At 38.0% G+C, this 26,597-nt stretch overlaps 1 protein-coding gene across 1 annotated transcript in view; it reads left to right on the forward strand.

Annotated features, from left to right (window-relative positions):
• LOC131155741 (formin-like protein 14) overlaps positions 1–26,597 on the forward strand; it is an 86,097-nt gene that overhangs the window by 39,717 nt on the left and 19,783 nt on the right. Inside the window, exons 14-17 of the mRNA XM_058109115.1 lie at positions 2,822–2,893; positions 3,016–3,132; positions 16,506–16,574; positions 16,659–16,725. Of these exons, the coding sequence (XP_057965098.1) occupies positions 2,822–2,893; positions 3,016–3,132; positions 16,506–16,574; positions 16,659–16,725 (325 nt within the window). The remainder of the gene's footprint in view (positions 1–2,821; positions 2,894–3,015; positions 3,133–16,505; positions 16,575–16,658; positions 16,726–26,597) is intronic.

The following is a 26,597-nucleotide window of genomic DNA, read 5'->3' on the forward strand; positions in this document are numbered from 1 at the left end:
GGAATTGGCACTAAAGGAGGGAATTTCTGTCTCTCAAAACATGATAAATTGAGGCTGACCAGAGCAGAAATCCACCTTAATTCTTCATTCCAAGATCTGAAATTCCTGGGTTTATTAAAGCCAGTGCAATAGTCTTCATATATACCTTTTGCAGCTTTACACATGGAGAAAAGATGGTCCCTACTCTCCACAAATTTACCACAAATTATGGAATTTAGGCTAGTAATTTTACCCCAGGAATGGAGTTTGTGAAGTGTAGGTAATCTGTCCAAGATTGACAACCAGGCTATATTAGAAAATTTAGGAACATTTTTTCTCTACCAGATTACTGAACTCCAATCAGTTGGGTTCTTCTTTACCCTGATGAAATTGCAGGCAGAGAGGAAAGAAAAATCACCTGAAAAAGTGAGGGTCCAACAACTGTGTCTACACAATAAATTGTCTCTGAGCTGAATAACATTTTGAGAAGGCCTTCTAGGCCAGTTCCAGATATTACTGCCATAGAGTCCGTGGAAAGCTATCTCTCAGAGTTATCCCCACTTCATTCCCCATATTAAATTCCTGGTGGGGGCAGGGTAGAAATATCTGCTTTTAGAAAGATCCTTGGTTGGGAAATGTAGTTTTGTCCACCTCTTTTCCTTGTATGTTTCGCTTGAGCTCAGGGAAGGATGGTCCGATTTCATTTTTTTCTGTTGATCCTGGTGGTCCTTTGTGTGTTGGGGTTTTCATTTTCGTAGGTCACTGAATGATGGGGAGTAGGTAGAAGCTGTCCTCTTTGCTAGTCTTGCTGAATAACTGTCGATTTTCTTTGGAAGAGGATAGTGAATCTTCGTCTTTGGATTCTCCAGGGGTTTATTTTCGGAAATCCTTTTCTGATTTTCTGATTAGATCATCTATAGATCCATTTGGAAGGCCAAAGTCTCCTTTAAAATCAAAGCTTTTATCCGGATGGTTGTGCTTGATAGAATTAATACCAATAACTTGTTATAAGTCAAGAGACCTTTCAAGCATTGTCTCCAGATGTCTGTGTTCTTTGTTTTAATTTTTTAGTATCTGCATCGCATCTTTTTATGCATTGTGATTGTGCTTGGAGGATGTGGAACAAGTTATTTGGTTTTTTACGTGAATTTGGCAGTTTCTTATGTTAGTTTTGGCAGGAAAAAGGAAAGGGCAGCACTCTGGAAATGTGCCTTCTTTTCAGTATTTTGGAGGTTGTGGATGGAGCATAATGCGTATATTTTTTTAGGGAAGAAGTCGCCCCATTTAGTTTGGGAAAAGATACATTATTTGGCTTCTGTTTGGTTTGTGGGGCGGGTGAATTTTAAGGGGGGTTAACTTTCTGATATTCAGTGCAATTGGCGCTATGTTCTGGATTGTTAGTTTGTGCTAGTATTATTTGCTATTTTTAGTTTTCCAGATTTTTTATTTGTTTTTTCATCTGAATTTTCCAGACTTTACTAAGGAGATGTCTTATTCTCTTGGCTTTTATATTCTCAATCTATTAATGAAATTTTCTTTTACTATATTAAAAAAATAATGATAAGCCACTTGCATTGCTTTTAAGACTCTTTTCCATGTGCTCGTACTGTTTAGAGTAGGCTTTATAGCCCATAATAATAATTGTTAAAGATTGATTTACATTGTTGGCCAACAACCTAACAACTAATACTTTTAGGTACAATGGTATTCTAACATGGTATCAGAGCTGGTTACTAGGAGGTCCTGGGTTCTAATCTTGTTGTCCGTGTTTATTGTGTGATGTTTAAAAATTGTTATTGTATTCCCTGTAATGGGTGTTATCTGTCGTTTGTTTATCTCTCCACGTGTTGTCGGGCTGCACGTACTGGGAGTGTTAAAGCTTGATATACATTATTGGCCCACAACCTAACAACTTAAGCTTTTAGGTGAAGTGGTATTCTAACAATAATGACAATATTAATTATTGTTAAATTTTTTATTAACAAGTTGTCACTTGGATCAACCTTAACCAAATGCTGTTCCACAGTTTTCATTTTTGGGAACAATTTTGAAAACAGCTATAAAAAATACATGATACAATCCCTTATTTTCATTTCGAAAAGCAACAGGAAAGCATTTTTGAATCCTTAACCAACCATGCCCTAATTCTTCACTCCAATCAAAGTGGTATCTTGTCACTTACGCTGCACAATCAATTACCCACTTTTCCAATTTCTGTTTTCTGAATTTTATGTGTAGTTGTCTCTCTCCTCCTTCCTCTCTTTCCTCTTCCCTCTCTTCTTGCCTTCCTCAGAAATTAGGGTTTACTGCAATTTTTGCTGTTTACTGTTGGAAATAGTAGTACAGACACGTTTGCTGGAAAAGTTTAAAGCATGAGGTGAAAATTACTGCTATGCATTCACTATTTCATATATTTATGTTTTGACTGCAAATTTATCTAGGCCCTCCCCTCTGGACACATTTAAATTAAATTCCAACCTTAAATTTTTCTAAACCCCTCCCTCCGGCCACAATTAAATTTATTTACACTCTTACGTTTCTGAAAGAGTACCCACTGATTTCTTCTTAAAACAAATGCACGCTTATGTTTAGCATCAATTATTCAACATAACAGTAAATATAGACAACAAAGCAAAGGATGCAATTTGATTAGGTTTAAAGTGAACTAAGTGGACAGGTTATGACAACTGCTGCTGTTATTATTGGTCTTCATTGTAGTTGTTGTTGTCGTTATCATTATTTAACGTTTGCTTTTCAAATTTACAATCTGTCTTGCATTTTACCATTTTCAATTTTAACCAGGTACTTGTCATTTAGTTAAATGATTTCTTATCTTTCTCAGCTTCTTTCTGAGAAGATGCCGGAATTGCTGGACTTTGATAAGGATCTCATTCATTTGGAAGCAGCATCAAAGGTATGGCAAGTTTTTTTGGAAGCTCTGACTTTTCAGCTAGTCTGCCACATGATATAACACTTAGTCTATAGCTGATTGGTATGTTTTCTGTCATCATCTTATCCTTCACATTAAATGCCTAGATCCAATTGAAGTCTTTGGCTGAAGAAATGCAAGCTGTGAGTAAAGGTCTTGAAAAGGTTGAGCAAGAACTTACTGCTTCAGATAATGATGGTGCTATATCTGTGGGATTCCAAAAGGTGAGGGTCGTACTTACGATGGTTCATTAAGGAATTTGTTTCTTTATGATAGATGATAACCTGATTGATCCTGTTGTTGCTCACTGTTTCAGATTTTCAAGAAATTTTTGCGTATCCAAATAGTCAATTGCTTGAGCATTATTATGTTATTATTGGAAAGATTGTGTTTTAAATTTTCCTTGGTAGGGAAGAAAGTGAAAAAAAGGAAAGGGTGGGTGGAAAAGTGGAAAGAAAGTGCAATTTGATTATGTTTGATAAGTTGGTAGGAGGGAAAAGTTGGAGGAAATAGAGTGAGAGAGATGGTCATTCCCTATTTAGGCCTGCAAATCCATCTGTCCAATTTAGGTTAATTATGGGAGAGGGAATAAAGGGGGGGGGGGGGGTGGTTCCCCAGAAAAGCAGGTGATAGTTTTTAAGATTTTATTTATCATTTGAACCTGAGTTTTTAAGATTCCATTTATACTCTATTTTTGTTTGGAGTTCAAATCTTTGCAATGCTCATCAAACATATACTTATGATAATATCTATTTATGTTCTACCTTATTTATTATTGAATTTAATATCAAATCACATATTACGATACCATTGAATCATATGATTCATTCAAAACACTTTAGGCCATTTGAAGTATAACTCATGGTATTAAATATAATAAAATAGATAACCTATCCACAAGCATCTTTGGAATAAGATGGCTAGTTTTATTGCAGATATTGTGAAAAAGTTTTATCATCTAGAGGAAGATTCATGACGATCAAAGAGAGATGTTGGTGGGTTCAAGATCTGAGTTATTAAAAGAAAAAAGGTTTAAGGCATGGCAACAATGTAAAAAATATGGAATCTTTTAAAAATGTGAAGAGGATGCAAAAATAAAAGCTATTAGTGATGCTAAACTCCTAGTATATAATAATTTTTATACTAGACTAGGTACTAAGGATGGGAACACAAACATATCCGAACTTACTAGGTGTAATGGTCTTGACCCTACTTTGGTTTGCTTTTGCCCCACGCTTCGTAAGGTTGAGAGTTAATTCGTTTTTATATGGCCAAGATCTCTGTAGTACACTCTTGATATGTGGGACGAGATTGTGGTAGACTCTCCACTTCAATCTTGGCACCTTTGTCAGAGTGGTTCACACCTCTATGCGAGGCCTACTCATGTTGTTCTACTGCCAAGGTTGCTTTGATACCAAAGGTAATGATGTTGATTAAATTGTGCTGAGATATTGTTTGCTTTGGTTCTTTGGGTGCTTGTTGCCCCATAAAAGGCATTTCAAATTCATCCTTATATGACCAAGATCTTCCCAATACAGGTTGATGTGGGATTCTGAAACTAGGGCTAGTGAAAGAAAGAGTAGAGATCTATGTAATATCAAATGCATACAAATTGAGGACAATGGTGCTTTAGTTAATAAATAAAACGTAAAAGAATGATGAGGAAATTATTTTCGTAATCTATTTAATGAAAATCAAGTTGACGGCGTAAAGTCAACAGTTTGAGATTTATATACGGATTTAGAGTTAGCAAAGTTAATTATGCCTTATGGTGGAAAATGGAAAATCTCTAGGACCGAATGACAACCCTATTGAAGTTTGGAAATGTTTAGGAGACCTTTTAAGGCCTTATCTCTAATGTTTGTGTGCTTTGTTATTTGATTTCTAAAGCAGCATCTTATTTGTTCTTACGCTGATTATGCTTCGAGTATCTAGAATAAATGATTTGGCATACAGCATCGATGGAAGCAATAGTGGCTATTTCTTTTGAGGGTTTTGGAAGAAGGAAGGATAGTGCTGCTCTTTGGAAATGCGGTATATTTGCAATGTTGTGGGGATTATGATTTGAGCATCATGCACAAATTTTTTCAGGGGAAAAGTTGAATTGGCAGATGTTTTGGGAGAAGATTCAATACTTTGCCTTTTTATGGTGTGTTGGCTTTGGTCCTTTGGATGCTTTAAGGGAGTTAGCTTTTCGGAAGGTGTGAGAAAGGAGGAATCTTTTGCTTTGATATTTCGTAGTGTTTATTGGTTATTTGTTTTTTCAGTTTCATTTTGAAATCAGAATAGGTTTTCTGTATTTCTTGAATGAATAATTTGTACAAGCCGATACATTATACTTATAATACAAGCAGGTATGCTAAAGATGGATACAATCTCCTAAAATAATCTCTCTCAATAAAAGACAATTCTCTACATAAATATCCCCTAAATCACTCCAAGACACTCGGGATTTCTACACTCCCCCTTAAGTTAGATCATAGATATTGATCATATCCAACTTGCAGATGAAATCATCAAAACTTAGTCGGGCTAACCGTTTGGTAAAGATGTCTGCTGTTTATTCCTTGGTAGGAACATAAGTCATACAAATGGTTCCTTCTTCAACTTTTTTTTTGATAAAGTGTCGGTCCACTTTTACATGCTTAGTACTGTCATGTTGAACTGGATTGAGAGAGATATTGATAGCTACTTTGTTATCATAGTAGAGTTAGAGAATTTCACCATGATCTGTAGTTCTTCCAAAAGTTTCTGTAACCACAGTCCTTCACATATCCCTTGTGCAACTGCCCTGAACTCAGCTTCAGCACTACTTCGAGCTACTACATTTGGTTTTTTACTCCACCAAGTCACCAAATTTCCCCATACAAAGGTGCAATATCCGGTGGTAGACCTTCTATCTTCCGTTGATCCTGCCCAATCAGTATCTGTGAAAACTTCTGCTTCCTTGCTTTCACACTTCTTGAAGAAGAGTCCTTTGCCCGGAGAACCCGTGAGATACCTGATAATCTTGTACATAGCCTCTAGGTGAGTCTCCTTTGGTGAATGCATGTGTTGGCTTACCATACTTACTACAAATGCGATGTCGGGTCTAGTATGTGATAGATAGATTAATTTACCAACCAATCTCTGATACCTCTCATTTTCAATCGATATTCTGCAGTCTTCAACTTTCTTTACTGCTTCAATGAGGGTTTCACTAGGTTTGCATCCAAGCATGCCAGTTTTGGTTAGGAGATCAAGGATATACTTCCGTTGAGAGACACTGATACCCTTTTTTGATCTAGCAACTTCCATTCCCTAGAAGTATCACATTTGTCTCAGGTCTTTAACTTCAAACTCAGCAGCTAGGACTTTCTTCAATCTTTCCATCTCCACTGTATCATCTCCAATTAGGATTATATCATCAACATACACAATCAGAATTGTTTTCTTCCGACTTTTAGAGTGTTGGAAAAACATAGTGTGATCAGATTGCCCTTCTCGATATCCTTGGTTCTTTATCACCTTCACAAATTTGTCAAACCATGCTCTAGTAGATTGCTTGAGTCCATACAGGGACTTCTTGAGTTTACATACTCTGTTTTCTTCACCTTTCTTACTGAAACCTGGTGGTATTGTCATGTAGACTTCTTCTTCTAACTTACCGTTTAGAAATGTATTCTTAATGTTGAGTTGTTGAAGTGGCCAATCTAAGTTGGTTGCCAAGGACAGGAGAACTTGAACTGTATTCAATTTTGCCATCGGTGCAAATGTCTCCGTGTAGTCAATGCTATTGGTCTATGTAAACCCTTTTGCAACAAGACGGGCTTTATACCATTCAACTGTCCCATCAGCTCTATATTTCACCGTGAAGACCCATTTGTAGCCTACTGGCTTCTTCCGTCTCAGAAAATTCATAACATGCCAAGTTCCATTCTTTTTTAGGGCCTGCATTTCCTCCATGACAACTTCCCACCATTCAGGGATCTCCAATGCTTCCTGGATATTCTTTGGAATTTTTATCTTGTCAAGGTTAGAGGTAAAAGCATGACACCCTGTAGACAGAGTTTTATAAGACATGAATTTTGAAATGGGATGGAGAGTACATGACCTAGTTTGTTTTCTGAGAGTAATGGGTAAAATTGATGTCATCAGGTTCAGACTTATCAGAAGGAAGCTCATGACCATTTGGATCTATTACTTGATCGGGATTAGGCGTGGACTCATGGTTGCTTGGAGCTATCACCGGTTCCAACTCTCTTGGTGCCTCAAGTATGAGATTCTCCCTGTTCTTTGATTTTGGCTTCCTTGAGTAAACAAGTATCTCCTTGTTATTTTGTTTGTCTGCATTCCCCCCTGAGTTTAAGTGGTCTTTTGTACATGACAGATTAGGGAATGGTGTAATGATAGTAATATTGACAGACTCAGTGTATGACACAGATTCATCAACAGAGAAATCAAAGAAATGATCTTCACTCCAATTCTCCCCCTGAAGAGAGGGCTTTTGGAAGTAAGGAGTGGTTTCAAAGAACGTGACCTCAAGGCTAACGAACAATTTTTTGGTGACAAGATCATAACATTTGTAGCCAATAAAAACGCACTTAATGACGCGAGGCTCCAATTTATCCTTATTGTGAGCATGTACATGTACAAATGCAGTACACCCAAAAATTTTTAAGGAGAGATTGAAGTTGAGCCGAGAGTTGGGAAAACATTCTTGGAATTTTTGGATATGTAGATATGTAGTTGTTAAAATGTTATCGCCCCAAAAATATTTTTTCATATTTGTAGTGAACATCAATGCCCGAGCTACTTCAAGAATATGCCTATTTTTGCGTTCGGCAACCCCATTTTGTTGAGGGGTTTCCACACAGGAACTTTGATGGATAATTCCTTTTTCTTGAAGATAATTTCCCAAGATATTTTTGAAATATTTTCTACCATTATCTGTTCGCAAGATTTGAATGTGAGTTTGGAATTGTATTTGAATCATGGAGTGGAAATTGATAAGAATAGAACAGACTTCAGTTTTATGTTTCAACAAGTAAACCCAACAAATACGAGTGTGATCATCAATAAAAGTAACAAACAATTTTGTGTGAATGCGATTAAGAGAGCGTGAGGGCCCCCATAAATCACTGTGAATCTTAGTAAAAGGTCTAGATGGTTTGTATATGGATTTTGGAAAGGAATTACGTTGGTGTTTTGCAAGTTCACAAATGTTACATCGAAAATCAGAAGACGTCTTATTTGAACAAATGTAAGGAAATAAACGTCTTAAGTATTGAAAATTTGGAGACCCATCCTAGAATGCCATAACAAAATTTCACTATCCATAGAAACAGATGCAGAATCACAAATAGCAGTTTGACATTGTTCACTCATATTCGCCTCCTCAAAGTAGTAGAGTCCCTCACACTCCTTAGCATTGCCAATCGTCTTCCCCGATGATAGGTCCTGGAAAACACAGGGAGAGGAAACAAATTTAGCAGAGCAATTGGAATCTTTTGTCAACTGGCTAATGGATAACAAATTGCAAGACAGCGTAGGACAGATTCTAGAGTTATAGAGTCAGATATTTGAATACTTCCTTTGCCTGCAATAGATGAGAGTGATCTATCTGCAATTTTAACTTTCAAATTTCCAACACAAGGTGAATAGGATGAGAACATATGATAGGAATCGGTCATATGACCAGAGGCACCATAATCAATTATCCATGGTGATTTGTAATGAGAGATGGTATTTAAGGCTGTCAAAAAATTACCTTGGTGGGTTAAAGAACCAAAAGCAATACGTGTGGAAGACTGACCCAATGCTTGAATGGTAGAGAACATTTTATAGAGTTGCTCCAACTGTTTTGTATTGAATGTGCCACTTGTAGTAGAATTATTATTTTTCTCACCTTGTGGTTTCTCAGCTGGGTTATCAATAGCAGCTTGGTACCCACGATTTTTGGGATTCTGTCTTTGCTTCCAATCTGTTGGCTTCCCATGTATTTCCTAGCAATTATCTTTTGAGTGGCCCGACTTGCGATAGTGCTCATACCAGGGTCTTCCTTTTTGCGTTTTTTGGCCTGTCTCAGCAGGAGTTCCTCTTGAAATGAGGGCAGACATTTCGGGCCCATTGTTTCCGATCAGAATCAGCTCCTTCAACATCACTTTGCACCGGTTCTCCTCTCGCCTCACCTTCGAGAGAACTTCCCGAGTTGAAGGCAGAGGACGTCGGCCGAGAATCCTCCCTCGCACCTCGTCCAAGTCTCAGGTGAGTTTGGCCAAATATTCGAAGACTCATTCATTCTAGTGTCTTTTCTTGTATTGGGCACTGTCTCTAGGGCATTCCCATTCGTCCTTGATGCTCAGGTCGAGTTCTTGCTAGAGATTTGTCATCTCCATATAGTAGTCTGTGACTTCTCTTTCTCCTTGCCGCATCTGCCATGCCGTGTTTTGATCTCAAAGGTTTGAGAGTAGCTTTCAACGTCTGAGTATGTCTCTCGAACAACATCCCAGACGTCCTTCGCCGACGGTAGGAACAAATAGGTCTTCTGATTGAAGGTTTCATGGAGTTCACCAGCCACGCAGTCACCATGGAGTTCTCCGACTTCCACTTTTGCAGAGCTGCAGCGTCGGTTGAGGCGGGCTTCTTCTTCTTGCCGGTAAGGTAGCCTAACTTTCCTTTGCCGTCAATCACGAGTTTGATTGAATGAGCCCATTCATGGAAATTCTTTCCGTTAAGTCTCTCCAATGAGAGTGGGAAGGACGAGCAGTCTAGACCATTTGAATTTAAGGTGGAGGTGGCTTCAGTCTCACCGTTGAGAGCTTCAGAGGTGCTCGACCCTCTACTATTGATGGCTCCTTCTGCCATCGTTAACTAGGATTATAGAAACCTAGCTTTGATACCATGAAATCAGAATAGGTTTTCTGTATTTCTTGAATGAATAATTTGTACAAGCCGATACATTGTACTTATAATACAATTGGGTATGCTAAAGATGGAAACAATCTCCTAAAATAATCTCTCTCAATAAAAGACAATTCTTTACATAAATATCCCCTAAATCACTCCAAGACACTTGGGATTTCTACACATTTTTTGGTTTTATGCTGAAATTTTATGGGGGATGTCTCATTCTCCTCTTTGTGAATTCTTCTCTTATCAATGAAATCCCATCTCTTGCTATAAAAGGGAAAAATAATGTGGTTCACTAGGTTATTTAACAAAATTAAGTGGAATAAGAAAATGCTAGATGAATGTAGGGAATGCAGTTTAACACCTGCAGACAAAAATAAAAGAGGTTTAAAATTGTAATAAATATTGTGTAGTTAAACTTACGAGTCATTTTTTTATAAGCAACGTAAGTCATTTTTTTTATAAGAAAAGTAATTCATTAAAGAAAAAGAGTAGGATTACAAATAATGGAGCACAATCCATCCTCCAAAGATCTGCCGTGGCAGCACTGGGGCTGCTGCAGCGCCACCCTATCCTTCTAGCTACTGGATCCTGGCCAAGCCTCTCCATTTCTCTTTCTTCTCTTTCTAAATATTTCTCTATCTCTCTTATGTCTCTTTCTTTTGTTCTCTAAAACTCACATATCAATTTAACTCTAATTCATTCGCATCTAAACACATGCCCAATGATGAAGAAGAAGAAAGATGATGGTGATAATCAAGAAGGGAGTCTTCATGTGCATCAAATAGGTTTTTGTTGCGAAGTTAGAGATGGAGGTGAGAAGAAAAGAAAAAGAAAGAAATAGAAAGGAGGGGGCGGCAGTTTCCTGGAGTTATGTTGATCTCCAGGTCTGTCCTTTTATATATTAGTAATGAAAAAGCTTGAAATACAAAAATACCTTGAATTAAGACGTAACTACTAAAATAGCCGATTTCTTCTAACATTCCCCCTCAAGCTGGAGGTGTATAAATATCACCTAACCCCATCTTGTTACAACTGTTAGACAAGTCAGGCTTAAATAAAACCTTTGTGAAACATTGCCTAGCTGACCCATAGATTTCACAAATGGACTCCTTACAACCATCTTCAACCCAGCATCCCTAACAAAATGACTGTCAACTTCAATGTGTTTCGTCCTCTCATTCAACACTGGATTGCTAGCAATATAAATGGCAGCTTGATTTTCACAAAACATATGTATGTGCTTCTTGACCAAGAATCCCATCTCTGACACAAGCAAGGTTGTTAGAATCGCGATTCTAAGTGGGATTGTTGGAGGAGTCTGCAGGATTGTATCATAGAATCGGATCAAGAATCGTAAGGTTCTTCTTTCAATGTAAAATTGTTGGAAAGTTTCCAAATTTATCCAATCAACTCTCCTTGATTAGCAATAGTCATTCTTTCCTTTATTATTCTTTCCTTTTAGATTATCCTTGTAGTCTATAAGGCATTTAGATTGTACCTTATTTTAAAAGTAAGAAATACTTTCAATTCTTCTCCACTTCTTGAAAAATAAATATTAAAAAAATTATATATGTGAAACTTTGTGACAAGTATTATGTCTAAATACTTGGTTAGTAACTTAGTAAGTATAAGAAGTTAATACAATAAAATGTTCGAACAGTAAAAGGAAGAAAAAGAAGAAGAGCTAGAAAAGAAGGAGAAGAAGAAGGAGAAAAATAGGGCTCATTGTTGAGTCTTTTCAAGAAGCAGATCTGTTTTGAAGCATACCCCTGCAGCTCTGCTCAGCTTGCTGGCTTGGCTCTTTTCTTGGCTGCTGCTGATCAAACAACAAGAACTCTGTGTTGAAGAGGACTGAGGACTGAGGACTGAGTTTGTGTCGAAGCCCAAGAACTCTGGTTGTTGAATACCAAAGAATTGTTGATCAAACTGCAACTCTGCTGGCTGCTGCTGATCAAACACCAGTCACCAGATGGAGGGCTCTCTGGTTGTCGAACAGGAGAGAAATTCAGGTGCTGGGTTGCTGAACTTCAATGAGGGGTAGAGAGACTGAGGTGTCAAACTCCAGGGAAGTCAGGTGCAGATTCTGCTAAAATCTGTTCATCGATGGGAGGCTGGGTGGTATTTTTAGGTTTTGAAGATTTTGGACCAAATATAAACCTTTTGAGGCCTTTGGGCCAATAAAAACATGTATTGGTCCGTATTATTGAAGCCCAAGAAGGCGAAAAAAACCCCAATCTAGGTAACAAAGTAGGACCGTATGATTCTACTTACAATTCTAAGATTTCGATTCTACAATTCTACCGATTCTTTAACGATTCTACTTGGTTCTGATTTTGTTGCAACTTGGATCGTTTGGGTGAATCTAGACATAGAATGATCCGGATCATGATTTAATAACCATAGACACAAGAGACTTCAACCACATAAGTTCACTCACAGTATGAAACATGGCTTGATAGTTTGCTTCAACACTAGATCTAGCTACAGTAGTTTGTTTCTTGCTACGTCAAGTAACAAGATTACTTCCCACAATTGTAAAATATCTAGTAGTAGACCTTTGATTAACTGAGCCAAGCTAGCCAACCCAATCTGCGTTAGAGCATCCCATGATCTCATAGTTTCTGATACATTTATATATTGAACTTCTACTTGGAGAGAACCTTTGAAATACGTTACAGCATCCCAATGTAGTTGTTGGGATTTTCCATAAACTGACTCACCAGCACCACAACAAAGGATAGGTCAGGTCTAGATTATCACTTTTCTTAAAAGGTTATGCTGTTAGGTTGTGGGCCAACAATGTATATCAAGGTTTAAACACTCCCCCACACATGCAGCCTAATAGCATGTGGAGAGATAAACACACGATAAATAACACATTATAGGGAATACAATAATTTTTTAAACACCACCAAATAAACACAAGCGACGAAACTATAACCCCGAACCTCCTGGTAATGTGCTCTAATACCATGTTGTAAAGTTGGAGATGGAGGTGAGAAGAAGAAAAGAAGAAGAAAGGAGAAAGGAGGAGGCAGTAGTTTCTGGAGTTACATTCAATTTAACTCTAGGTATGCCTTTTTATATGTTAATAAAAAAGCTTGAAAGACAAAAATACCCCTACTTACACCACATAATTACTAAAACAGCCTATTTCTTGAAATTTTTTTGCCAAAGCACAGTGCATATATGTTCATGTGCATGCAGAAGAAGAGTGGATTCTAAGTTTTGTTCATAGATCATTCATTCCAAATTGAGCGACAACCATATGAAATAATTAGGAGAAAAGGAGAATAAGGACCATAGATTCAAACCTTGATCTCTTGTTCTAAAGTCACTCAAGAACACACTAGAAACCCAAGAACACCAATCCAAGATCTTTCTAAGCCTTCTCTTATCTCAGTATGCCATGCCTCTAGCCTCAGGGTTTCTCCTTTCTCTTTCTTTTGTATCTCCATTTTTTTTTACGTGTGATTCCCCTTTATAGAGATCCCCAAGCCTCTTTTTATAGAGTCTAGGAACTAGGGTTTTGCCGTAATTGTCCCCTTTTCCTAAAACACCCTTAAAATGTGAAGGGCTTCCTTCCTTGTCCACAAGAGGATTTAGGCACAACCGTCATCCTATTCCCAATAAAAAGTCCTAATCAGCTAGGGATACTCTCATTCAAATTGGTAGGTGGATCAAGCCCTAAAAATGTGAAATCGAAACTCGAACTTAGCCTAATCCTGAAATATGCTAGCAAGTATCTAGAAAGAGACAAAGAACCCCCAATCAATTGCTCCCGACTAACTTTGTGTCCATTATTGAAATTCTTGGTATGCTATTAAATTTCCATGAAATTGTTGAAATTTCTAATTTCCATCACCCTTAAAATTGAAAAATGGCAATCAACTTTCGCCGTACCAAATTTCAATGAATCATCCAAAATTTATCAAAATCTCAAAATTTTAGTGAAACTTGTCAAAATTTTAACTATAAAATGAATTTTCCTTGAAATTCAAATGAGGTGTTGAATAATTGGATAAAATGGATGACCTAACCTCAATGATAGAGCCCTCACTCTATTTACAATATATGTCAAATACATACCAATGACCGAAATAACCAATAGCATTCCCCCTTAAGCTAGAGCATATATAATATATGCTCCTAGTTTGTTACAAATGAATTTCAAACAAGCATCTTTCAAGGCTTTAGTTAATAAATCAGCAAGTTGCAAATTAGACTTCACATGGGTGGTTGTGATGAGCTTCAGCATAACTTTCTCCCGAACAAAGTAGCAATCAACTTCAATGTGCTTTGTCTGCTTATGGAAGACTGGGTCGGAGGCAGTATCAATAACATCTTGACTATCACTCATCTACTCCATAGGTTGAGACTTGAGAATGTGGAAAACCCAGTTCTTCCAACATATTCTCTAGCCAATCAAGTTCACATGTAGCTTGTGCCATAGTCCTATACTTTGACTCAACACTTGACCTGACCACCTTATTTTGTTTCTTACTCTTCCTAGAAACCAAATTACCACCAAAAAAGATAGAATACCTAATTGTGGATCTTCTGTTGTAAAGTGACGTGGCCTAGTTTGCATCTGTATATCCTAGAATATGAGTGTGACCTTGACCCGATCCTGATATAAGAGACCTCTCCTTGGTGCACTTTTGAGATATCTGAAGGTGCAAATGACTTTGTCCTAGTGAATTTTTCTCAAAGAATTGAGAAACTGAATCACAACACTTGTTTTGGAAGATATGTGTATGGTCAAGTGACTGTGAGATAATTGAACTTTCCAACAAGTCTCTTGTACCGTCCTAGGTTAGGCAACAAATCACCAATAGTTGGCAGACACTAACTTAATGTTGGTTATTTTTGTTGTGTAGCATTATTAGTATGCAATAGAGTTATGTTAGTGAGTGTGAGTTTGTAAGGGTATTGTGTTTATTTTTATGTACTTGACAAATATTGTAAATAAAGGGAGAGTATGTACTTGACATATATTGTAAATAGAGGGAGAGACCTATCATTGAGGTTAGGCATTCTATTTTACCCAATTATTTAACATAGTATAAGAGCTGGTTACCAGGAGGTTCTAGGTTCTAATCTTGTTGCCCGTGTTTGTTGTGTGGTGTTTAAAAATTATTATATTCCCTGTAATGGGTGTTATTTGTCATTTGTTTCTCTATCCATGTGCTGTTGGACTGCACTTGCAGGGGGAGTGTTTAGAGCTTGATATACATTATTAGCCCACAACCTAACAACGTAAGCTTTTTGGTGAAGTGGTAATTAGCAGAGGATTTAAATGCAAAGTGGAATTTCACTTTAATTTAATATATTTTTTAACTGAAACAAAATATTATTTCAAGGGCTTTTGAAATTACATAAAAAATTAAACTCAGTTATTAGCAATGGCATTTTATTTATCCATTCATGTTGAAATTATCTTTTTTTGTATAATGCAAAATATTTAATTGATTTATGAATTTCATTTATATGTTTAATACACGTTATGTTACAACAATGCACCTCATACACAACATAGATGCTTTTTTGTTTTGTTTTTGTTTTTGTTTTTTTTTTTGAGAAAGACCACATAGATGCATTTAATTTATTATATATTAGTCCTATAACTTACATTATTACATCTATTACCATTTCTAAAGTTTCCAAAAGAATTCCAGGCTGTACTACTAATTTCCATCATTTTTTCAAATTGAATTCGAAATCGAAATTGACATTGGAATCCAAATTTCCGTACTTTTGGAGCTTCAAAATTGAAATTTAAGACCTTGATTCCAAGTTTGATTAAATTGACTCCTGACAAAATTGGGCGTCAACAAAAAAATTGCAATGATTCTTTTGTAACCAATTCCTAGCTGCGTCTGTTTTGTGCTAAATCGCGTGCTGATAAATTCAAATCATAAAGAAAGAGATCAATATTCATACCCAAACAAGACGTAGGTATATAAAAGAAGAATGTGTGTGTGTGAGAGAGAGAGAGAGAGTACTCATACCCAAACAAGGCATAGATAGCATATGCAGTTTCATGCACCCAAACAAGACATGGATACCATAAAGAAGGAATAATGTGTGTGTATGTGTTTGAGAGAGAGAGAGAGAGAGAGAGAGAGAGAGAGAGAGAGAGAGAGAGAGAGAGAGAGAGAGAGAGAGAGATCTGTACTCATGCCCAAACAAGGCATAGATATCATATGCAGTTTCACACATATAAGAGAAATTATCTTTACCCGAAGTCTTGGCAAATGCATCTCAGAACTGATTACCAGATTAGTATTTGAGGTGGCTATCCATTTGCTCATTAGTAAGTCCATAACAGAATGTTAGTCCCCTTAAAAGAAAATTGTGCTCTCATGATAAATTCAAATGTTTGCAATGTATATAGCAGCCTAATTGTCACAGAAAATTTGTATTGCTTGCTACTAGGGAATGGATATATATGCACACACACACAGATTAAGAGTGTTTATTTTTTTTTAAAGAGGTTTTATTTATTATATCATTTGTCTATGGTAGTCAACATGTATTCTTTGCGTGTGTGAATGGATAACTGGATATATAAATGTCCCTATTCACTTTGTATTTAAATTACCAAAGATCACTACGTATACAAGTAATTTTTTAGCAGCTATCTATAAACATCAACCGTGTATGTTTCTGTTTGAGGGTGAATTTTAAGTCTCCTGTTCAGGTCTTAAAGAATTTCCTTGATACTGCTGAAGCTGAAGTAAGGTCACTCATCTCCTTGTATACCGAAGTGGTGAGCTGTCTTTACTCTATCAGTTGCTGATGATTGTAAATTTTCAGTTTACTGGTGATTTTATTCCTGCACATTGTCTTGTAGGGGAGAAATGCAGATTCCCTGTCCCAATATTTTGGGGAAGATCCTGCTAGGTGTCCTTTTGAGCAAGGTCTGATACAATTTTTCCCATTATTTTGGTTCACTTTTACATGACTGTCATTTGAATTTGTACCAGATTGAGTGTTGTTTGACGTGCTTCACTTTCCCTGTCATTTGGAAGTGTACCAAATTTTCTGTTTGCATTTTTCTTTTAATGTTGATAAGAATCCTGGGCTCTTTGTGCATCCTATTTTGAATTTCTCTTCTCATTTGCATGAAGCAGGCTTGTATGGTAGCTTTTGTGTTGCTTGTCGGGCTGTATCTGGATCAGTCATCCAGTTATGCACTTCCAGGATCACATACTTATTCCTTAACTCTACGCCTGCAAGTTTGGATGTGTGTTCACTTAGGTTGATGAGTATACAGCTGGTTTAACATGGTTTTGGCACTTTTTGGAATAGCATATCAAATTTTGTCTCCTAGGTTGCAGTAATCTCTTGAAACCCTGAAAGCAAGCAAATAACATAATAAAACCATTAGTCAGGAAGCTTTTGAGATAAAACATGCAAAGTGGCTGTAACTAATTTTATATATGTTGTGCACAGCACGTGGATACATAATTATAGACTTAACAGTGATAATGTCAGAGAGAAAGAGAGAGAGGCTGAGGCTGTTTCTCATTCTATTAGAATAAAACAATATACAACACCATGGTGACTCTTCTTCTTTGCTGCAGAACAGCTGTAGTCAATCCCCTTTTCTGTTTGTGACTTGTTCCCTCTTGCGACAACAACTACTCCACCATTGTGACTCTTCTTCATCGCCCCATATCAGGTCTATTGTCTCATTTCACAGAGTTATTCTTTGGCTGGCTTTTCAAAGATGAATTCTTCGCACTTTGGGTAGAATCGAAGTTTTACCTTTTGAAGCAGCCTTCTTTTGTTGGAAGCAGGACTTGAGAACCCAGAAGTCCTAAATTCTGGTAATCTGTTCTAGCCCTTTATTTTGCTTATTTGAACTCCTTAAGAGTCTGAGGGTTGAGGAAGAAGGCACAGAGTAAGCACGGGAGTTCCAATGATGCCAAAATCCAATAGACAGAAAACTATTCTTTATTGAATGGATTCCGGTGTTGGGAGCCTTTCGAATCTTGGGGAAGGTTGGAAGGAAGACATGTCGCTCTGTTTTGCTCAGTAACGAGGTCCGCTGGTTTTAGGAACAGATGTCAGGGTTCTGGGGGCAGAATACTAAATTATCGTGGATTAAGCAGATGAAAGTCCCAGGAGGTTTGTTGATCGCAGATTTATGTCAAATAAATTTGAAGAATGGTAGTAGTTGAGAAACTACTGTACTCAGGGGGGTAGATTTTCGCTGAGGATTCCAGAGGGCAGAGAAGCCTCAAGTTGGTGGAGTTTTTGCAGGTTGTTGAAAGGGGACAAGGAATGCTTGAAAAGGAACCACCGAAAATTCTTGGGCATGGCGTGTAGAGAGTGCGGTTCAACCGATAAAGAGCAGAGCAATGGAACGACTATGACACTTAAGGGATTACCCAACGAGCTAAGTTATGCAGAGGTCGTAAAGCATGGAGCTAAGAATGATTAAAAAGGAATTCTCTGGTGAATCTTGCTAGACACTTGAGAAAGGTACGGCCATGATTTTGGAAAGAGAAAGATTAGGGGAGAAAGGTGAAAGCTCTCTGCCTAAAATAAGTGGTTTGATTAGAAGGCCAAAAATTGTGAGATTGGATAATCAACTTTACGTCAGCTGTGGGCCAAGAGGTCTTGTATTGAAGCCTATTTTATCGGTAGGCCCAAAAAATTCTAAGTGGGCTGGATCAATGGGCCTAGGGTGTGTGGAGAAGGAAAAATCTAGTTTGAGGGAGAATCCAGGAGGTAAACATGATTTTAGCTTTTTGAAGGCACAAGTGTTTGATAAGTTGGAACATTGTAGTTCATTTTTTTAATCATGGGGGATTCTCGGATTGCATCACAAGAAAAGGTAAAACCTGCTGTTGACCTATCACTTCAAGGAGAGAGGATAGCAACAAACAATGTAGAATCTTTAGATATTGAGGAAGCGGTTAAAAAGAATGAGATCCTTCAAAAAGGTGTGGAAAATACATCACAACTTTGTGAGGTCGAATAGAGATGTATTTTGTAGGACATTAATATTGAGTTGGAAGACTGGTTAGAGGATAATAATGGTTTGCTTATGAAACATATTTGGAAAATCGAGGACGTGTATATGGGCTCTTCTCAGTTGAAAAATTTGGATAAATTAGAGATTCCTGGATGCTAGGAAAGGAGTGCTTGCAAAATCATGAGGCAAGAGGCTAACCCTCAGGAAATAGAGAAGAATAATATTATCTATTTAGGTCAATTGGATAGTTAAAGTAAAGAAGACAAGGGGGAACCATTGGCTACGGGTGTCAAGTTGGTAACGATATCACCACGATCGGATAGAGATTTCCTTCAATCACCTTTCGAAAATGCTGAAGCAGGTATAAATCTCATTAACTACAACTTTTATTATTTGAAAATCTTGAACATTGAGGGGCGGTGGGGCGTATGCCTTCTAATACTAGCCTTGGGTTCATTTGTTCTCCTATGAATAATTCAATCCTTCTTGTGTTGTTTTTGGGGGGGGGGGGTTCTTTTGGGAAGGATGATCGTCTTATGAAGGACCTTGTCTGTCTAGAATCAGCAAAGATATTTTATCTATTCCTGCCTAATCCATTCTTTCTTCAAAAAATTTATGCCTTAAGGGGGACTCTAATAGGAGGAAAGATAATGGGTTTAATTGTGAGGGTGGTGAGAGAGACAATATATACCCACTTAAACTCCTTGGAGATCTAACGTTTTAGCTTTTAGATCATGCTAGACACCCGGTGAAGGTGCATGTCATGGACCCCCAAAATGGGACTCAAGTAAGGGCCGTGTGGCACTTGTTGAGAGCTCTCCCTCGACAAGTCAGCCAAGTGTCACACGTTCAAGCCTGCAATCACGAGCACCTGGTGAGTCTTAATACTCAAGAAAACCAAGGAACAATAAGATATCACACGAGCAATATATTCTTATACACCGAATAAGACTATAACAATCAGAGACATCACAATCCAAGGCAACAAAACCCCACAATGAAAAGGACTACTTGTATTATTCAACTAGTAGAGAATAATCATACAAACGATAACACAGATAATCATATTCATTCCAAATCCTTGGAGAATACAATTATAGTAGTATCTCACTCCCCCTTTTCCCCATTGCATTGTCACTCCCTAGCAGTGCGCTTTAGTCCTAGGACTTGTGAAAGAAGGAAAAAGAAAATTGAGAAAGAGCTTGAAAATCTAGTTCCTTCTATTAATCACGAGTGCGGTAAAGGAGTTGGCCAGGCGGGTAAGCGAGTTAAACAATGAAGCTTGTTAGTTGGAATGTAAGAGGACCAGGGGGGCTTTAGGAAGAGGAGTTTGATAAAGGAATTCCTGGGCAAATACTTTGAATATTGTCTTTATCTAGGAGACTAAATTGGATGAGTTCGATTTTTTATTTTTTTGGGGGGGGGGGGTGGGGGTGTTGTTGTTGTTAAGAGCTTATAGGGGGGCTGTAGTGGGGAGTGAGAGTTCTTATTCTCGTGCGATGCTTCTGGTGGCATTCTAGTTCTCAAAATATTTCCAAATTGGACACTTTGTGTTCTTCTTTCCCCCTTTCTGTGTTATTCGAAGTGCGAGGGAGGGGTCAATGGTGGGTTTCCTCTGTGTATGGGCTTATTGGACCGACTCTTAGGTGTTCTTTTTGGGAGTTGTATAATGTTTTTGGATTCTGCTCCCCTAGGTGGATCGTGGGAGGTGATCTTAATGCAGTGAGAATCCCCAGTGAGAAGAAAAGAGGTGGTAGAATAACACCTAGCATGCAGAATTTTGATTTTCTTATCAGGGATTGTGGTTTAAAAGATATTCCCTTGGGGAACATTTAGTTTACTTAGTCTGTTTTTTGGGGGGGGGGGGGGGGGGGAGGCTAAAGCGGTGGTTAGCAGACTTGATAGGTTTTTGTTTTTCAGCGTGTGGAGGTTGAAGTTCTAAACCTTTCTCACGTTCTTTCCTAGGACTACATCTGACCATTTTCCAATCTTGTTGGAATCCAGTAAGGTGTCTTTGGGTCGTTCGCCTTTTAGATTTGATAATATGTGGCTGGATCATGCTGCTTTCAAACCTTTGGTTAGTCTTGGGGAGAGGATTTGGAAAGGGTTGGGGTGGTTTCTGTTTCATGAGAAAGTTGAAACGCTTGAAGGAAAAGTTGAAAGTTTGGAATAAGGAGGTGTTTGGTGACATTAGAATTAGAAAATCTAACATCTTGAGCGAGTTAACTTCACTGGATAGAAAGGAGCAGGATTGTAATATTGCAGATTGTGAGGAGATTTGGAGAGTTTTCCCTGAAAAAGGAGCTAGAAGAGGTGATATTTCAGGAAATGATGAGTTGGAGACAAAAGACCAAATTCAAATGGGTTAAGGATGTGATGCAGGGGCAGCATCAAGGTTTTGCAGCCATGGAGAAATTAGGAGAGAGGAAGGAAGGGGAAGGGAGGAGAAGAGATACCTGGGGAAAACTCATGTTTAGGTCAATTCGAATTCATAAACAATTGCCTACGTCATGGTTTTCACACACAATATATAAGAAAGCCTCTAAACACATGCAATTACATACATTCATACCTCTAAAACTACGTTGTATTACAAATGTACCACTAGAATACACAATTACTACAAACAAGCCCCCAACATAAATAATCCTAATACAAGCAAACTACACACACATAATAAACTACTAAACCTCACAAATCCTTAACCCTACTCTTTCTAATTATTCTCTAGCAAGGATCTTCCCATGGTCTTGCTTCTTGTCCTTCATCAACTCTCCCCCAGTTAGAAAAAAATTCGGCCTTGAATTTTTAAATGTTGGAGGATTAAAAGGGAGAAACAAACTTGGACTTTTCGAAACCCAATGGTTGAATGAGACAAGAAACGACATTCCATTGCCAGCACCATAGACTTGACTTGAGAATTAGCATCAATGAACTACAATAGGAATGTTTGAAAGACTTTGGCACCATAGACTTGACTTGAGAATTAGCATCAATGAACTCATCAGGAATGACACTCTACAATTTTGAAAGACTTTGGATGTCTTCAAACACTTCCATTGCCTTGCTTGTAGTGGCTTCAATTTGAGTAACTTTGACATGATCACTAACCTCAGATTCTTTGTCTTGGTTGGTTGGTAGAGTAGGCTTCCAAATGGCTTTCTTCCTATTGTAGTGGAAGACGTATGTGTTCCCATGTCCTTGAGTTGCACCCAAATCATCTAATCAAGGAGAACCAAGGAGTATATGGCCAACCTTCAGAGGTATGATATCACTCCAAATCAATGTTTTAAAAGGCGAAGGTGTAAGGCGAGGCGTTTTAACCCTCAAAAGGCGAGGTGTAAGCCTTAAGGCGTAAACCTTTTGAGAATTTGTTTTTTAAGATGAAAATTTGTTAAATGAATTATATATATTTAAAATAAAGTAAAAATTAAGAAAATCGCAAATATAATGTAAAAAAGAAAAACTAGATTTACTTCGCAAAATACTTGTTGGCCTTTCAAAAATTGCTAACTTGCATACATGACATAAATCAAGAGAAGAGATAGCTATACCATTACAAAGTTCAAACTATTTTCATGATGTAAGATACAAGTCCAATTATTTTGGAAAGGTTGAGGTTCAAGAGTTCTAGAAATAAACTCATATTATGACATTCCTTTTGTACAAACATGTAGTTAAAATTTTCTAACCAATTCTAACTTGAGAATCACACCAAATGCGTAAGCCTCAACTAAAAAGGCACAAAAGGCGTGCTTTTTGTAACGATGTGTAAGCCTCAGCATGTAATGCGTTAGCCTTTTTGGAATTTGGTATTTTAGGTCAACCCTCAAGGCATTTTAAGCATGCCTTGCCTTGAGGCGAGCCTCGACTGAGCCTTTTAAAACACTGCTCCAAATGTTATCAAAGTAGCACCCATTTGGATAGGAACCAAACATCTTTAATAAACATGTAAGGTAATGTTATCACTCCAAGATATGTCATAAGGTTCTTGATGGAGTTCTGAATAAAGTTGTATACCAATGACTCCATATATGGAAACCACATTCATCGGACATCTTCCCTCAATGATGATTTTGCAAACATTTTCTCGACATTTGAGAAAGGTCTTGAAAAGCTTGAAATTGTGCCCAAAGTTTGGCAAATGGCATTCCTTTTTCCTATAATTTGTCACCATGTAACTGAATTTATGCATATTCATGCTGCAGCTATATAACACAACCCTTTAACACAATTTCCCACAAGCCTTACTCCCAATTTTCTCAAAAACTTTCTTTAATTCACCCTGATATTCATTGCCCTGCTGAAATGAAACAAATTCATGAAGAAAACTCACAAATTACAGCAAAACCTGATTTTTGATGTTGGCAGTGACAATTTCTAGGGTTTCGTGCCAAATTATCACACTATATTGTGTCCGCGATCAAAATATCAAGCTGCAGATCAAATTATTTTGTAGAAACTCAAGATATCTTGCCTGCAGGCAATTTCTCACTAGACAGGAAAGTGCAGAAGACTCTGGGAGACTTTCTCACACGCTTTGCCGGCATGCGGGGCACGTCAGTCTGTGGCAGCGAGATTCTGGTGATGAAACTTCAGGCAACTGCAGATCAGTGGGTGGGGAGCACAGTGGTGGCGGCGGTGTGATGAGAAAAACACAAGACACTAGGGATTCTTGAAGGCCGACAGCTGGAGTATGTTTGGCCGGCACATGGGGTTTCTTCCAGTGGGCGGACGGTGATGAAAACTTGAGGGTGAGGGTTTTGGGGGGTTCTGTTTTCAATGGGATGGGTGGTGTTGTAGGAAGGAGTCTGGAACTCAGGGTTTCGAAAAATGGGACACAACTAGAATTTTCCGAAAAGTTCAGAAACTGCAGAACTACCTTTTGTTTTGTTTTGTTTTTTTTGTTTTTTTTTTGGTTTTACTGAAATTTCAGAATAGAAGACCAGAAGTTTGAATCAGAGAGATAGGAGGGAGGAAGAAGCATGGAATGAAGAAGAGACCAGAGAAGAAGATAGAAGGTAGGAGGGAAGAGGAACAGAGAATCAGAATAGAAAAGTGAGAGTTCAGATCAGAAAACAAGAAAGGAAAGAGAACCGAGAGGACTAAGGAATTATGGGGAGATAAATAGAAGAAGAGGAGAAAAAGAGGAGGAGAAGAGAAACAAATAAGAAGAAAGAGGGCAGAATGCTGCTGGGCGGGGAATTAAGGACAGAGCAAGAGATCAGAACAGAGAAAAAGAAAGAAGAAGAGAGAAGGAAGAAGAAGAGAAGAAATCAGAAATAGAGAGAATTGAGAGAGTTAGGAGAGAAAATTAGAAGAGGAGAAGAAGAGAGGGGGAGAAGAACAGGGCAGAAGAGAAGAGAGAAGGGGAAAAAGAAATGGAAGAATGGAGATCGAAGTTGGGCTTTGATACCAAATGATGCAGGGGCAGCATCAAGGTTCTGCAGCCATGGAGAAATTAGAAGAGAGGAAGGAAGGGGAAGGGAGGAGAGAGGAGATACCAGGGGGGGAACTCTTGTTCAATTCAATTCAAATTCATCAACTGCCTACAACATGGCTTTCACACACTATTTATAAGAAAGCCTCTAAACACATGAAATTACACACATACCCCTAAAAGTACGTTGCATTACAAACATACCCCTAGAATACACAATTACTACAAACAATACTCCAACATAAATAATCCTAATACAGGAAAACTACACACATAATAAACTACTAACTTAACACCACAATTTCTTTACCCTACTTTCTTAATTTTTCTCCAGCAAGGATCTTCCTAAGGTCTTGCTTCTTGTCCTACATTAGTGACTGCAACTCTTCTTTCTTTATAGATTAGCTAATGAGAAAAGAAGTAAGAATTTTATTAGGGAGTTAGATGTGGGGGATGGGATAGTTTCTAAGAAACAAGGTCATATTGCTTCTATTATTGCAAATGGGATAGTTTCTAATAAACAAGGTCATATTGCTTCTATTATTTCAAATTTTTTCTAGAACTTGTATTCGGAGTAGGATCATTGTAGGCTGATGATAGAGGGATTAGATTGGAACCCTATATTTGCTGATCAAATGTGTTGGTTAGAGTGACCTTTTGATGAGGAGGAAGATAGGTGGTGGTTTTTGTGATGGATAGGGACAAGGCTCTTGGCCCGGATGGTTTTAACATTGCTTTCTTTCAAGATTGTTGGAATATAGTAAAAGAGGATTTGTTGACAGTTTTTAGCGAGTTCTTTGACAATGGTCATTAGTAAGAGATTTATTCCTCCTTTATAGCCTTGGTCCCGGAGAAATCTAATTCTATTAAAGTGCAGGATTTTAGACCTATTAGTCTTATTTCTAGTGTGTATAAGATTATTACTAAAGTATTAGCTAATAGGTTGAGTTCAGTGCCTGATAATACCATCTCTAGTACTCGAAGCGCGTTCATTGGGGGGAGGCAGATGTGGATGCTATTTTTGTTGCCAATGAGGTGGTGGAGGATATCCATAGGAATAAGAAGAGGGGGTTTGTCTTTAAACTAAATTTTGAGAAAGCCTATGACAGAGTGAGCTGGAGTTTTTTGGATAGATATTTTACAATAAAGGGTTTTTGTGTTCGTTGGCGCCATTGGATTAGGGATTGTTTGTCTAATTTGTTGTTTTTGGTAATTGTGAATGGTGCGCCTAATTCCTGGTTTGGTGCTTGGACGAATTTTAGGCAAGGAGACCCTTTATCCTGTTTTTTGTTTGTTCTTGTAGCATATGTTTTGAGTAGGATGGTGGAAAGGACGGTGTAAAGGGGTTTGGTTAGAGGTCTAAAGGTGAGGAGGGGGGGGGGGGGGGGTGGTTTTTGCATCTTCAGTTCGTTGATGACACCATTTTCTTTGCAGACGATCAAAGTCTCTTTTTTAGGTGTATTTTGGGTATTCTTCCTATTTCCGAGAGGGTGTCCAGGCTCAAAATCGATATGGGGAAGATTGGTTTAGCAGCTATGAATGTGCCAGTTAAGCGTGTAGTGGGCGAACGAAGTGGGGGGTGTCGTATTTTGGATTGGCCTTTGACATACTTAGGTGTCCCTTTGGGGGGTAACCCTATAGCTACAAGTTTTGGAACTTGATAGTGGAAAGGTGACAAAGAGAATAGAAGGTTGGAAGGGAGTCCTCTTTTCTCTTGGGGGTAGAATTACTTTGATTCAAGTTTGTCTTGCTAGTATCCCATTATATTTCCCGTCTGTCTTCAAGATTCTAGTGGGGATTGCTAGCAAGCATGAGAGGATCATGAGAGTTTTTGTGGTTCGGCCAGGGGGAGGAGGTCATAGGGACCATTTGGTGAGTTGGATGACCTTTGTAGATCTAAAAAGGATGGGGGTTTGGGTCTTGGCAAGTTGGTGTCTAGAAACACCACTCCTCTGGCTAAATGGCTATGGCGTTTCCCTCTAGAAGAATCATCCCTCTAGCATGAAGTAATAAGAAGTAAGTTTGGGTTGGATGAGAACAAATGGGATATCAATGCTAATTTAAGATGCTCTTAGGGGAGTTTGTGCAGATCCATTTCTTAGATTATCCTTCTTTCGTCCCTCACACTAAACTTGAGGTGGGTAGGGGTTATTATATTCATTTTTGGAAAGACCCTTGGCTGGGGGCACCATTTTCTACTTCTTTCCCTTATATATTTCATCTTAGTTCTAAACAAAATAAAGTCATTTCTTTCTTGTTGGCGAATTGAGTAGTCCTTTTGTTTCCTGGAATCTTCATTTTAGAAGACCTTTAAACGATAGGGAGATGGTGGAATTGTCATCTTTGATATCTTTATTGAGTGGGAG

This window comes from Malania oleifera, chromosome 5, assembly GCF_029873635.1.
Source record: "Malania oleifera isolate guangnan ecotype guangnan chromosome 5, ASM2987363v1, whole genome shotgun sequence".
NCBI lineage: Eukaryota > Viridiplantae > Streptophyta > Magnoliopsida > Santalales > Ximeniaceae > Malania > Malania oleifera.